At 36.2% G+C, this 16,034-nt stretch overlaps 1 protein-coding gene and 1 non-coding gene across 2 annotated transcripts; one reads left to right on the top strand and one right to left on the bottom strand.

Annotated features, from left to right (window-relative positions):
• Positions 1-9,508: 9,508 nt before the first annotated feature.
• Positions 9,509-10,553, bottom strand: LOC111791062. Its single transcript, XM_023672250.1, has 2 exons — positions 10,405-10,553; positions 9,509-9,950 (listed from the first exon to the last, which is right to left on the bottom strand). Exons 1-2 carry the CDS (start codon positions 10,542-10,544, stop codon positions 9,740-9,742), a joined length of 351 nt encoding a protein of 116 aa, XP_023528018.1. The 5' UTR covers positions 10,545-10,553; the 3' UTR covers positions 9,509-9,739.
• A 60-nt stretch (positions 10,554-10,613) lies between these two features.
• TRNAI-AAU lies at positions 10,614-10,687 on the top strand. Its single transcript has one exon. It is a non-coding gene; the product is annotated as a tRNA-Ile (tRNA).
• The last annotated feature ends 5,347 nt before the right edge of the window (positions 10,688-16,034 follow it).

Genomic DNA, 16,034 nt, shown 5'->3' on the forward strand with positions numbered 1-16,034 from the left:
TTCTTTAATTGGTTTTTTTCTCCTTATTTGGATGGCTCTTTTAATACCCTTGTTTGTATATTAAGTGTGATGTCTATCCACTTTAAATTGTACTGAGCTCTATAACATAGCTTGCCTCACATCCCAATTTATTTTGGAGTGTGATTTGTATGTGCTCAATTGTGAGGGTGAGTTTGCAAGGGAGTGATACATTGATTCTAAGTGTTGAGTGCTAAATACAAGTGAACTACACTAACGAGTGAACACACGTGAGGGAGCGCTTGTGAGGTCCATTTTTCTTTCTCTCTCTCTTCTAGCTTTCTTTTGTAGCATGAAAAATCTAAACGACAATCCTAACATTACTTATGCACGATTGAGAGAAGCACAACAATGAACCATGGAAAAACTAATGCGAGGAATAGAAAAGTTGACAGATCGAATAGGAAGATTGGAGATTCAAAATCAAGCTCGAGAGAGGATTCCACTACCTGCACAATATGCCAATCAATATGGGGGAGACAATTCTGATCAACGCGAGAATAATCCACATGCGGTTGGTCATACCTTGATGCGAGGGAGAGGCCGTGGAAGAAGGCATCATAATTTACAACAACGAGTTCCTTATGACGATAGAATTAATTGTAACGTGGAGAGCATCAAATTAAAAATTGTGGAGTCAATGTTCAACTCTCATAATTTTAGTGATTAAAAGAAGGTATTGTTATGCATTGATAAATTCAAACAATATGCTCAAATTTGGTGGGATAAATTGATGTCGAGTAGGAGAAGTAATCTTGAAACACCAATTGATTCATGGAACGAGTTCAAAGAGTCCATGAGGAAGCGTTTTGTTCCACAATATTTTCTAAGGGACATAGCGCAAAAGCTTCAAGCATTGAAACAAGGACACAAATCTGTGNCAAATCACGTGTTTAGAAACGAGTTTTCTTTGCTCTTGATCTTGATCATCAAGATAATCCGTTTCAAACTTTCTCTTACGCTGATTCCATATGATTTGGTATCAGAGCTTTAGGCTCAAGATCGGTTATATGTTTTCTTGTGTTTATCTCTTTCAATTCTCTTTCTGTTTCTTTAATTCATGTNCTGTGGAGAATATAACAAGGAGATGGATACATTGATGGATCGACTTGATCTCAATGNTTCTTGTGTTTATCTCTTTCAATTCTCTTTCTGTTTCTTTAATTCATGTTGACATATTCTATTTCTTCTCAGATCTTCTAAATCAATTTTGAAAAAATTGATTGGATTTTGCCAATCAGTTAAAAAAAAAAANAAAGATTGCAGACAAGACTGATTTAACGCCTTATTCTAATATTGAGGAGTTGTTCCACATTGAAATTAAGATCGAGAGGCAAATCCAACCAAGGTCTCAAAGGTATTCTTCTAAAAAAATTTCCAACTACTTCTAGGTTGAGATAGGATAGTCACAACATCGATTATAAACATAGAAATCAAGAGATGTATGAGAAGCCTCATACTAAATTTAGGAAAGGTGAGTCCTAGAATAGGGAAAGAAAAAGTAGAAAAATATAATATTCAAAATAAGGATTGAAAGTGTTGGAGACGTCAAAGGTATGATACTATAATAGAGATGGTCCAAATGCAAGAATTAGGACCATAAGTAGGGGAAAATTGTTACAGAAGATGAAAAGCACATGAAGATATAAATGAGGAAAATGATGAGAGAATTAGGACCATCAAGTAGGGGAAAATTGTTACCGAAGATGAAAAGCACATGAAGATATAAATGAGGAAAATGATGAGAGTGAGGAGTTTAGTGAAGAGGACCCTACACATATATCTTTAGTTACTCGACGGGCTCTAAACACCCACATTAAGGAGGAAGGTTTAGACCAAAGAGAGAACTTATTTCAAAATCAGTGTCTTGTTCAATCTGTACCGTGTAGTATAGTCATTGATAGCGGTAGTTGAACCAATGTTGTGAGTTCCATTNTCTTCTTCTTAATTGCAACTCTTATGTATTACAATGGCTAAATTAGTTCTTATTCATTTTCTTTCTTTAATTGGTTTTTTTCTCCTTATTTGGATGGCTCTTTTAATACCCTTGTTTGTATATTAAGTGTGNGATATCTCAACAAGCTCTTGTTTCTTTTACTATTGAAAAATATATTAATGATGTTTTATGTGATGTTGTATCCATGCATGTTGGAGATTTACTACTGGGGAGGCCTTGACAATTTGATCCTCGGGTAATGTATGATGGGTATGCAAATAGATACTCTTTTACTCACAATGGTAGAAAAACTACTATTATTCTATTGTCTCCAAAAGATGTATTGATGATCATTGCAAATTTGAAAAGAAAAGGCAAGAGGTTGATGCAAAAGCAGAGATTGAAAAAGAATCAAGTGAAAAAAAGAGTTTGAGTGAAAAGCAAGAGAGTAGCACTCAGTTTAGAGAAAAAATAAAAGAGAGAAAAGTCAAATCAATAAGCTTGTATGTTAGATCAAGTGAGGCTAAGAATGTTTTGTTCTCTAACCGGACTATTCTTGTACTTATTTGCAAGGAGTCTTGTTACTTACTAACCATGCTTAACCCTTTTTTGCCTAGTGATTTTGTTGTGCTTTTGCAAGAGTTTGAAGATTTATTTTTCTAGGAGATGCCTAGTAGTTTGCCACCACTTAGAGGGATTGAACACAAGATTGACTTTATTCCTAGGCGCGCCCATTCCAAACCAACCATATAGGACTAATCCAAAGGAGGCTAAAGAGATACAAAGACAAGTAAGTGAACTCCTTGCTAAAGGATATGTACACTTGTACAAAAAAGTTTGAGTTCTTGTTCTGTTCCAGTTATTCTTGTACCTAAGAAAGATGGTTCTTGGCGTATGTGTGTTGATTGTAGGGCTATAAAAAAGATAACTATAAAGTATAGGCATCCAATTCCTAGATTATATGATATTGTTGATGAGTTGCATGGATGTAGTCTTTTTACTATGATTGATTTAAAATCGGGTTATCATCAAATTCGCATGCATATTGGGGATGAGTGGAAAACAGCTTATAAAACCAAGTATGTTCTTTGTGAATGGTTGGTTATGCCTTTTGGATTAACTAATGCACCTAGTACATTCATGAGACTGATGAACCATGTCTTACCAGAATACTTAGGCAATGTTTACTCTAAATTTTTAGATGATCATGTTACCCATGTACCCAATGATTTGACTACTACGAAACGAATGTCTGTATGTAAATTTAAAGAAATATAGCTTTTGCATAGAAAAAAGTTAACTTTCTTGAGTTTGTAGTTTCATCTAATGGTGTTGAGGTTGATGAGGAGAAAGTGAGGGTCATCAAAGATTGACCTACACCTTACACCTTAAAGTGTAAGTGAGGTAAGAAGTTTTCATGTCTTGCAAGTTTCTATCCTAGGTTCATTAAGAATTTCAGTACAATGAACTTGTTAAGAAAAATGTATACTTTATATGGGAAAAAGATCAAAAACTTACTTTTTAACACTTTGAAAGAAAAATTGAGTTCAACTACCTTGCTTACCTTATCTAATTTTGTGTCAACTTTTGAAATTGAGTGTGAGGAGGAATAGAAATGGCATGAAATTATTTGAGATTTGAGATTGAAATTGAGTGCCTTTATCTTCGATCATCTATTTCCACTTGTTTGTCGAGATTTTGAACATTTCTATGGCACAACCAATTTTAGATGTTATTTATTTGATACAATATTTTAAGTTTCCTCGATCATTTTAGCATTTAAAATTCCATGTTAATTTGAATGATCATTCTTAGTCAAATTCACTCGTAGTTAATATGTTAGATGTAAAATGTTTCCAAAATCATAATTTCCTTTGATATTGCTTGAAGTCTATAGTCTTTTTATAATACCATTTCACAGTTTGTCTAGAATCATAACAATCCATGTTCAAAATTCGGAATCTAAATTTCACAGGCATTCCCAAACATCGCTTGTGACATAGTCAGATTCCTCTCACTTCTAAGATTGAAGGCTATTTCCACAAACCAACTCCAGTACTTCTTAGGTTATAGAGCGTGCTGCTTATTTATAGCTTAGTCAAGTTATACATAGTAAAACTATATTTGGTAAATGACATATAAAGTAAATTGTCATAAATAGTAAATATCTATGTCAATAAAAATAAGAGCTATATAGAGTAGAAAGTTATATATGTAGAAAGTTATATACACTAGAGGGTCTATCTAGTAAAGCTATATATAGTAAGCTAAACTATATATATATCCCCTAGGCAGCGCTTTGAAAATGTATTTTTTGTATTGTCTGTATTCTCTATTACGTTTACATACTTGAAGTCATCAATACAAATCATTTAGTTAGAGTTCTCCTTGCATTTTCTCTATCATGTTCTTTGTGTTCATCTAGATCAAATGTGTGCGTTATTGTGTGATCCTAACAACTGGTATCAGAGCTAGGCAAAATTCACCACGATCTGTGAAGATGGAAAGTTTAAAGATTGGAATTGAGAAGTTCGATGGATCCGATTTCGGTTTCTAAAAAATGCAAATTGAAGATTATCCATATCAGAAAGATCTTCACGAACCCCTGTTGGGGGTGATGTCAGATACCATGACCACGGAGCAGTGGAAGCTCAAAGATCGACAAGCATTAGGGTTAATCTGGTTGACACTATCCAGAAATGTGGCATTCAACATCATCAAAGAGAAGACAACGTTAGATTTGTTGAAGGCGCTGTCGAATATGTATGAAAAACCGTAGGCTATAAACAAGGTGTATCTGATGCGGAGATTGTTCAATCTACAGATGTCTGAAGGTGAATCTATTGTTGATCATATAAATGAATTCAATATAATCGTAAGCCAACTAAGTTTGGTGGAAATGAATTTCGAGGATGAAATTAAAGCATTGATTTTGATGTCATCTTTACCCGTGTTGTGGGATACTGTTGTTGTCTCAATCAGCAGTTTCTGAGGATCCGACAAACTGAAGTTTGATGAAATTCGAGATGTAGTTCTCAGCAAAAGTATTCGTAACCGAGAAATTGGAAAATCATCTGGTAGTGCTCTTAGTGTTGACCAACGAGGAAGAAGTAAACTGAAGGGCCCAAACAAAGGGCGATCAAAATCAAAGAACCGAGAAATATCTTCAAATAGATCAAACGTAACGTGTTGGAGTTGTTGAGAAAAATGTCACTTTTGGACAGATTGTACAAGACCAAAGAGAAAGCAGAATCACAAATCTGGAGATACTGATTCTATAAATTCAGCAGAAGACATTGGGGATGCTCTAATCCTCAACGTGGATAGTTCGATTGAATCCTGGATTTTGGATTCAGGTGCATCTTTTCATTCGTCTTCAAATAAAGAGTTGTTCCGGAATTTCAAGTGTAGAAATTTCGAGAAGGTGTATCTTGCTGACAATAAAGATTTTGAGATTAAAGGAAAAGAGGATGTCTGCATAAAAGCTCCGGCAGTAAATTAATGGACACTAAAGGATGTTAGATATATTTCTAGTCTCAAGAAGAACCTGATCTCTATTGGTCAGTTGGACAACACAGGTTATGCAACAGAGTTAGGGAAGAGTTCGTGGAAGATTATGAAGGGTGCTATGGTGGTAGCACGTGGCATAAAATCTGGAACTTTATACACCACTACAGGGTGTATGAACATAGATGTTGTTGCTGAGAGTGCTTCAAAATCAAGTCTATGGCACAATAGACTTGGACATATGATCGTGAAAGGAATGAAGATGCTGGCTGCGAAAGGAGTTTTAGAAAGTCTGAAATCTGTTGATGTGGATCGTTGTGAGAACTACGTTATGAGCAAGCAGAAATGAGTTAGCTTCACAAGGACTGCCAGAGAATTGAAGAAAGTGCGGTTGGAAATGATCCATACAGATGTGGAGCAAGGTTCTAAAACCACGAAGCAAGTGGAAGTTGAGCTTGAGTTGCAGGGAAACTCACCTAATAATGTTGTAGCAGATACTCATGAAACTCCTGAGGCTACTGCTGAGAAACCAGATGTGGAGCAAGGTTCCAAGACAATGAAGCAAGTGGGAGTTGAGGTTGAGTTGCAAAAAAAAATCACCTAGTGATGTTGTAGCAGATACTCAAGAAACTTCTGTGACTATTGCAGAGGAACTAGCGGTAGAGCAAGTGACACCTGAACTGGTGTTGAGAAGATCATCCAATACTATCAGAATACTAGATATGTATGTACCTTCATTACACTATCTGTTGCTGATGAAAGGGAGCTAGAGCTCTTTGATGAGGCCCTACAGTTGGAGGACACAACCAAGTGGGAGCAAGCCATGGATGATGGGATGTCTAGGCTTCAAAAATGCGTTGTACTGAGGCTGAGTACGTGGCAATAGTTGAAGCTGGAAAGGAGACGATATGGATAACTAACTATCTGGAAGAATTGGGCAAGAAGAAGCACAAAAAGATTCTTTATAGAGATAGTCAGAGTGCCATACAGTTGGTGAGGAACTTGATTTATCATTTAAAGATAAAACACGAAAGACGATACCATTTCACTTGCAGGTTAGTGGAAGATGGTGATGTGTTTTGAGAAGATAGAGGGTGCAAAGAATTCAGCAAACATGTTGACAAAATGTGTTGATGTTGGAATATTGAGGTTGTGCAAAGCCTTAATTAGTATGGTGCCATGAAGATGCTCTTTGAGAATGAAATTCTTGGTTGACTAGATCAGTCTCCAAGTGAAGAATGGTTAGGTTATGGAGCATGCTGCTTATTTATAGCTTTAGTCAACGGTTATATATACTAAAACTATATTGAGTAAATGACATATAAAGTAAATTGTCATAAATAGGAAATAGCTATGTATATAAGAAGATAAAGCTATATATGGTAGATAGTTATATATATATAGTAGATGATTATATCTGGTAGTAAAGCTATATATAATAAGCTAAACCATATATATTTCCTTAGGGAGAGCTTTGAAAACATAATTTCTCCGACGTAGAATTTCTCCAAACAAAACACAATTAACTTTAGAGTTCCTATGATCAAGTCATCGAAAAAAAAGGTACACCTCGTTGGTATAGGTAATAACTTTCATTTCCTTTAAACATTTTTTATCCATTTTATCCTTAGGATCACCTTCGAATATGATCTAATCTTATGTACCCTCTATTTAATTGAATGTTACAAGAATTACCTTCATTACTCGAAAGATCACGAATAATTATAATAAGAGATTGTTGTCAACACTTTTTGGAAAGTGTAGGACAACCCATGGCATGCTTCAAAAAGAGAACAAAAAATCAAGGAAAGAATAGGAATAAGTAGGACAACATTTTTTACAAGGATTCCCCACTTCCCTTCTCGAATTAAAGAAAAAAAAAAGTGCTTCCAACCCTAGACAACCTTCCACGCTCTAGCTTGAGGAAGTTTATGAGCTCCTTTTTATTTCTAATTATGACCAAAGGTAACTCATGTTATCTTTCTTGTTTGGCCACCTTAGGAACTTCAAGGTTTTTACTCATATTCTTGGTCTCACCACCAAAGTTTCCAAGCTAAACATGATTGCCCATTTTTGAAATTACATTTTTATCTCGAACCTTCACCTATACGATGATAAATACGTGTTTTGTTTTTCTCTTTCCATCGCTTCTTAATTTGGAAAAAGAAAAAGCTTATTGCAAACAAGAAAGAGATTACCAATAGGTGTTGGTAAAGAATTCGCGAACGTTAAGTCATTTATTTATTTTCATCTTAAAAGCATGCTTGACGAGTTAGAACATCTGAGGGGTCGAGAGAGGACCACCTTGACGTAAACCCGTCATCAAACTAAAACTTCCACGAGATACCAATTAATAAGGATTGGAAAATCTTAGTACTCACTTTTAGTGAGACCAAATAACCATGAATTTTCTAAAAAGAACTCATTGTTGTCCATATTGAAAGATTTTAAGAGATTCTCATTAATTTCATTTGAGAAATTTAGATTAATTTTAGGAAGGGTTAGTTGAATGGTGTGGAAAAAAGGAAATTTTGTTTTCCCCTCTATCCTTCTTCTATTGTGCATGGGATTGGAAGAAAGTAACACAATTTTCTTTCAAAATGTTCACATTGTTTTGTGGAAGTTGTTCAATTCACTTGAGAATCTTCAACCAAAAATATGGGTTTTTTTCTTTTCTTATTTCTTCACAATTTTGATCACATCCATTGACGCACAAGAATTCCTGTACGGTTGAAATGGTACGATTTATGTGATAAAATGATATGTTTACGATATATTATGATATGATATGTATATGATGAGAATTGTTGCCTGAAATTATCGAAACGTTAGGATATGACATATGTATGCAAATGCGATTGATATGATGTGAATGACATGCAAAATGACATACTAGCATGAAATACAACCCTGACATACGCATGAAATACAACCTCGACATACGCATGAAATACAACCACGTGCTACTTCTATTTCAGGTAAAGATAAGACATCCTTGTACGACTAACAATGACATCGCTACTCGAGACCATGACACATGTATAAGGTAGTGACATTTATTTTTTTAGACTTAGGCTAGAATATGATTTTTTATTTTTTATAATTTAAACGTTTATTTAATATTTTGTTGTGTCGTTTTAAAGATGTTTTCGAACACGTAAGTCCATGAATATGTTTTAAAATGAAAGTTATGTTTGTTGAAAGTTTAATTAAGTAGAAAATTTAAAGTTGTTACAATAATGCAAGAGATTTTTGAAAAAAAAAATATATAAATTCTAAACTTAATCAAACCATTTCTTCCGATTAAAGCTCGAACTTAATAATAATTACATTTATGTTCGCTACATTCTCCCACTAATTTATTCATAGAAAAAAAAAAGTAGAAGGTACAAAATTAAGCTTAATGTAAAAAGAAAATAAAAATTTTATATAAAAGTCGAACTCACTCGAATAATGTCCATCACTCTAGTATCATTAATTTCTCATTAGACTTTATGGTAATTTATTAAATGTATAGAAGAAAAATTGTTTGAAGTGATTTTTGAAAGAAACATATATGATAAAAGTAAGAATCACAATGTTTATTCAAATGTGATGTGAAAATTACAAATGATAAAAATGGAAAGACCTCCCCAACTAAAAACCAAAGTTTGTAGGGACTAATATGGATAAACAAAGCATTAGTAAATGAGTATTAAAGGCAATCACAAATTCTAAGTCCTTTCTCATTCTTAGATATCCATTCAAACCAAGCATATAATCAGCTTTACAGATCTGAATTCAACTAATATTCCAATCTTCAACTTCACTAATTGGGTTTTAAATGGAAAATTTTCAAAACAATGACCCAAAATTAAGAAACAAAGAAACCAATCAATTTCTTTCATCCATTTGCTTGCAATTACAGCAATATATGCAAATCACTCTCATTTCTTTTCCCACTTTTTCTTTCATCTTCTCCTCATTAGGAAATTAATCAATTTGCCATCCTTACCTGGATCCCATTATATTTGTGTTCGTGACTCCGATCGAACTTTAAACTTTCGATTTCGTCGAAAAGGAAACGAAATAAAATTTCCCAAATAATACCATTCTTGTATCATGCTAACCTTTACAAAAGCATGAAAGGGAAGTGTTTTTCACAAATGTGTTTTAAAGTAGAAATCTTGATTACCATTGATGCATCAAAACTAGTAAAAAGAAGGGGAAAAGAAAGCAGAGGAGAGAAAATGATGAGTGAAATTGTGACATAATGGGAGCATTATATGAGAGTGAAGTTCATGGCATTTGAGAGCAGCAATCTGGACATGGGAAGCGACCTTTAGCATTGCACCTCGTGCACGGGATAGAGGGCGCATTAGGTTCGTCTTTGCCAAATGATTCGTAAAGCTCAGCAAATACTCCACCTGATTTGGTTGATCCAACTCCTTTACATCTTGAACATGCTATCATCCTCAGGTCACCACATCTCTTGCACATGCCCAACGATCTGTTAGAACACACAATGTAATCACATTCATCCCCAGATCCTCAAACAAGTTCTATACTCAAAACCCCTTTACATACAGAACTAAGTAACTCAAAATACAATTATCAGATATGAACAACACCAATCCGAATTTACCCATTGAAATAATCTTGATACAAGAATATTTTCAAAGTACAAGTAGTAGATGCAACCAATTTAGCTTTCTTATCTACAAATGCCTACACAATCCACCAGTGCCCAACAGAGAGACACAACGAACCAAAAACCTAAGTGAACTTTCTTTCTAAGTCGAACGAATTCAATTCATGGGTTCTGTTCAATTTGGGTTCCTCCATCTAATTATCACACAGAACCCACCAAAATTTGGGTGAATTTTGGGAATTGAAGAAGAACCCAGAAAATAAAATCATGTAAATCAGCGTTGAAAAGTGAAAATGGGAAGAATAGAACAGACCTGCGCTGAGACGAAGAGATGAAGGCATCTATTCGAGGGGCAGAAATGGTGGCACAAACGAGCAGAGCCCCCACAGCGAAGCCGGCCAATTCGCTCGCTGTTACGTTTTCCATTGGATTGATTTCATCTTCAGTGAGCATCGATATCCGTTAAGAAGTATCATTATACATTATTAGTTTTTAGTTATACATTTGGAATGTTAACATCGAGGCCTATTAGCTCAGTTGGTTAGAGCGTCGTGCTAATAACGCGAAGGTCGCAGGTTCGAAACCTGCATGGGCCAAATTTTCAATTTTTGGCCAAATTTTCAATTTTTCTTCTCTTGGTTTTCCTTTTCCAATTTTTTTGGGGTTCTCTTTCATTCTGCTGGGTATCATGGAGTCCAGTGGGCCTTGGATCTTGAAATGGGCCGCTGGGTTCTCTTTCATTCTGCTGGGTATCATGGAGTCCAGTGGGCCTTGGATCTTGAAATGGGCCGCTCAAAACCAGAGCTTATGGGTTCCAGATACAGCATAATAAGTACAGGACTTTCGGCTCGGTGCTAATAACCTAAAAACTACAAATTTTAAAAATAATGACTTAAAATTGGAGTATTCTAACTAGAGAGGTCTAGATACAACTCCTCATTTATAATTTTTTTATTATATATAATGTTTTACCCATATAACTGTAACACCCCTATTTTCCTATTAAAAATAGGTTCGTCACTAAAACATTCATTCAATATATTTCATACCCGATGCAATGGACTTAACATTCATAATAAATACCTTAAAATAACATAGGGGTAAACAATGAGGTAGAAAATAAATTTTATAAATTAAATAAAATAAATAAAGCCTTGAACTAACCTAAGGCTACGTTTGAATGAAACTACCATAACTTTGGTTTTGTGGTCTTCATCGCAACGTAGTCATCCGTACATGGCTGTTCTATCTTTACCTAAAAAATAGAACGTGGCTTACAGTCTAGGTAGGGTTGGATGTGTAGTACTTCTCTATACACGGCTTGCGCATGCACGCATGGATCAACCAATCGGACTTGCGTACCCCTTGGGTCTGAGCTGTTGATCTGGCACTCACTAACGGGCTGCTGGATGTCACGGTCATACTTTTCAACCTTGCGCCATTGTGATCTTGACATGTTCACAACAAGCCTCAAGGGGGGAATCAAACCCGATTCACAATTTTTGCTATGCTTCTTAGCTTCGTTCGACCTTAGGCAAGATTTGTCTTCACTAACCAAACTTCACTTATGCGGAATCCAAGCTTGTTCGGACACATACACCATTTGTGCGTGCATGTTCAATGATCTGCGACATAACTGACTTGTCACTATACTAGGTCAAGTCATTCAGCTCGACCTTGCCTCTACTCGGGGCCAAGGTCTCTCAATGCAACGTTGCATTCTATCTTGTCATCTTGGTTCCCAATTGGCATAGTCCATATGTCTTGATGTCATCCCAAGTCATGGGATCTCGTTGGCCATCACACCTCACTCAATCATCCCATCGAGAATGGCCCCACGTGTTGCTCATAACATCGGGGCATCCCTAACATCTATCCATCTGGGTTCTATCAACGCATTGGCCCTCCCGTGCGCATGTCATGCCATTTACGGATGCCGTACCAGATAATAGATGTAAAATTCAATCTTCGACACATGGGTAGGGGCACAATATCGGCACACCCGTGTTGTCCGGTATTGTCCTTGAAAAACTCATTTCAAAGGAAGTCGTCTGAGACACTTGTCTCTGAACGCTCACCCTTACTGTGACACACGCATGTGCCACAGGGTAACTCACATAGGCCACAGGGCCTAGAGGTGGAGGAGAGCTGATATCATGCCTCCCTCTATAGTACATTTTGAGGTATTTCCAAATGGGTAGGTGTAGACATGATTTTGGTGAACGAACATATGGTGTCGTAGAGCATCCGCTCGGAGTTTGATTGACACTGAATTTGGCGAGGTTCATACTAAATATGGACGGACTTGACTCAAGAACCGCACGCCCAAATTTCCTTCGGAACCCCAACTTTTGAGGTTTAAGGCCCGAATCTCTACCCGACTTTTCAACAATCCTATTTGTGACGCTCATGTCTATTCATTGTCCATATCTTGCTTATGTCTTGTTTCCTCTTCAATGGACACATTATATAGTGTGTTGGATGATGCAACTTCCTCCTTGGTCGCATCATGATATTCTTCTATATTTGCCCTCTCGTTGCCCGATGGTGCCTCTTGAGGGTCACCTCTTTGCTTGACTCGACGTGAGGGTCACAACTTACTCTCTTCATAGTATGGTTGTGACACTAGACACCTCAGAGGGAAAGAGCTCACATAACATCATGACGAGCATAAATGTCATAGGTATGCGTCCATACTAATTATATTGGGGAAGTATCCCAATGTATATGACATATAAAAATATAAAAGTATATGACGTTTCCATAGCTTAAAATGCAAATCAAACCTCCATTCATTTATAGCATGTTTGTGAATTATGCTTACATAGCTCCTCTCAAATCTTTCGTATATAACATAGCTTACATAACATGGTCATGGAGGTTTATGCATCATAGATTATCAACATTATATCATGTTACTACAACATGGCATAGTCATACTATAGCATACCTTATAAACATGACATAACACAACATAGCACAACACAACATAGTAGATCATAGCATAGCATAACATAACACAATAATCATAATTATGACATGTGTAGTGGCTATGAAGTACATATCATCATACATAATACAATTCATCCAACCAAGGCAGAGTCACTAAATAGTCTTAGAGCTAGTTCGAACCTAACCTTGAAGTCCAATTTCACCTTAGGTAGAAACACATCATTGAATTAGACGCGATACATGATCCAATTAATCCATTACTATCAACTAATTATACTTTTTACTCTTTAAATAACTTAAGTTGACCAAAATAGTAGTTATACTCACCTCAATTTCTCAATTTCTCCTAAAAATGTCAAAATTGGCTTTAGAACGGTCCTAAATATTTGGAAATGGTCTTGAGACTTCAAATTGATAATGTGAGCCCAATACGCTGCCTAATCTGAATTGGAGCCGTCAAGCCGTATACAAGCCAAGTGGAGCCGGGCACAAGACACTGGACTGAGGTGGAGCCGCATACTGAGGGTGGCTTGGACATGCGTGCCACATGTGAGTCAGCAGGAGAAGGAGCACGATTGGCGAGTCGAGTCAGCAAGAGAAGAGCGTAGGTTGTGACTCGAGTCAGGGGGAGAAGGAGACGGGTCGTAACTCGAGTGAGCGGGAGAAGGAGCATGGGTCGCAACTCGAGTCAGCGCGAGGTTCGTGGGTCGTTAATGGGTTGAGGTTGATGTTTTCGTCTGTGGGCAAAAATTTTCTAACTTGCATAGGTTGAGTTGGGTGCTTAGTGATTCTTGGCAGGGTTCTAGGTGATTGTAGGCCATGTGATTTCATGCGCGGTTGGTTACTATCTAACGACAGCAGTCTACTCGGACCGAATGCAACTTAATCCACGGGCTTCCTCTTCTTGACCTATTTTTATGAAAATTTTCCAATTCTCTCTACCCTTTGTTTGTTTTGCGTGCTCCGACGACCGTTCTTCGCCATCTTTTTTGGCGATGCCCAGAATATGTTCTCTTTTGCACTTGCCTCGGGTCTAGATCGTGGCAGTTAATGTTGAAGATGGTCATACTAGACCATTTCTGTAGGGTTGAAATGTCTAGTTTAGAACATTTATTTAGATGTCCGTTCCTTTAGTAATGTTAGGACCTAATTTAGTGGGTTGTTAATTTTTAGCTTTGGAGTTTGCTATTTTTATCTTTGTGGTATTAGTTTTTGAACCCAATTGATTTGAGAGTTCTATTTTGAGTTAGTTTGCATGAGTTTACAATATTTGGTATGCCTTGCAATGCTTGATTATGAGAAAAGAAACTAGGGTTTTTTCTTGAAAAGTGAGTTAGAAAGAGATTCAAATATGGCAGCTAAAACTAATTTCATTCAACTGAAAATTCCTAAGTTTGATAGTCATTATAGTCATTGGTTTATGCTTATGAAAAATTTTCTTCACTAAAGGAATATTGGTCTTCGGTGGAGACCGGAATCCCTGCCGCAACATAAGGAGTGGTGATTACCGAAACACAACAAAAAACAACTGCAGACTGAAGGTCAAGAATTATTTGATCCAAGCTATTGATCAAACTATTATGGAAACGATCCTTAATAGAGATACTGTGAAACGAATTTGGGACTCTATGAAGCAGAAGTACAAGGTTCCACAAGAGTCAAAAGAGCACAACTCCAAGCTCTTAGGAAAGGGTTTGAAGTCCTAAAGATGAAAGAGGGCGAGAGTGTTGATGCATATTTTGCTCGAACTCTCACTATTCAAACAAGATAAAAATTCATGGCGAAAACATGAAACAAGTGGTGATTATTGAAAAAGTCTTGAGATCAATGACCTCAAGATTTGACTATCTTATAGTTCAATTGAAGAGTCTAATAACTTAGACACTTTAACTATCGATAAATTGTAAAGAAACTTGTTGGTACATGAGCAAAGACTGAATGAACGTGTAGGTGATGAACAAGCACTAAAGAAGACATACGATAATAGAATCAGTGGAAGAGGAGGTGATTGAGCTCGTGAAGCTTTTCGAGGAAGAGGTAGACATCCATTCAATAAAACTACAGTTGAGTGTTATAAATGTCATCAGTTAGGAAAATTTAGATATGAGTGTCCTCAATAAGAGAAGGAAGAAAATTATGGTGAGCTTGAGGAGGAAGAAGAAATGTTGATGATGTCATATGTGGAGCTCAATCAATCAAGGAGGGAAGATGTTTGATTCCTTGATTCGGGGTGTAGCAATCATATGTGTGCAAACAAGGAATGGTTCTCAAATCTTGATGAGGAATTCCAACTTATTGCTAGAGTCACTCAGGTAATCACTAATGTTTTCTACATACCTAAGTGACTCATCTTTAGCACTGCAAATATGGGCATCTAGGTTTCAAAGGTTTGAGAATATTGTAACATAAGCAAATCGGGAGAGAGTTACCCCAATTGAAAACATTGTTTAAAATATGCAATGATTGCATGGTGGGAAAGCAACATAGAGATGCATTTCCAAATAGAAGTTTATGGAGAACAACACAAAGGTGGCAAATGGTACATGCAGACATCTGTGGACCCATCAAACCTCTTTCCAACAGTAAGAAGAAATATTTTTTAAGTTTTAATGATGATTACCGTTGCAAAATGTGGATATATTTTCTTACTGAAATATCTGAAGTCTTTACTATCTTCAAGAATTTCCAAAATCTTATTAAGAAGAAGACTGAACCTCTCACGAGTTCAATATTTTTTTTGTAAAACTAATGGTATTAGTAGACAACTTACTGCAGCCTACACTCTCAAACAAAATGGTGTAGCTGAGCGCAAAAATAGAACAATCATGAACATTGTCAGAAGTATATTATCAGAGAAGCAAGTTCCAAAGAATTTCTAGCAAAAAGCAGTAAACTAGATAGTGCACATGCTCAACAAAAGTTCTATAGTGGTAGTGAAATATATGACTCCTGAGGAGGCTTGGAGTGACGTAAAACCTAATGTTGATTATT

Source organism: Cucurbita pepo, chromosome LG03 (genome assembly GCF_002806865.2).
Source record: "Cucurbita pepo subsp. pepo cultivar mu-cu-16 chromosome LG03, ASM280686v2, whole genome shotgun sequence".
NCBI lineage: Eukaryota > Viridiplantae > Streptophyta > Magnoliopsida > Cucurbitales > Cucurbitaceae > Cucurbita > Cucurbita pepo.

Excerpts from the sequence above, each read along its gene's own strand:
- LOC111791062 (XM_023672250.1), bottom strand. The coding sequence starts at position 10,544 with ATGCTCACTGAAGATGAAATCAATCCAATGGAAAACGTAACAGCGAGC. Across the intron at positions 9,951-10,404 it reads ATCTCTTCGTCTCAGCGCAG|ATCGTTGGGCATGTGCAAGA; the intron begins GTCTGTTCTATT and ends GTGTTCTAACAG.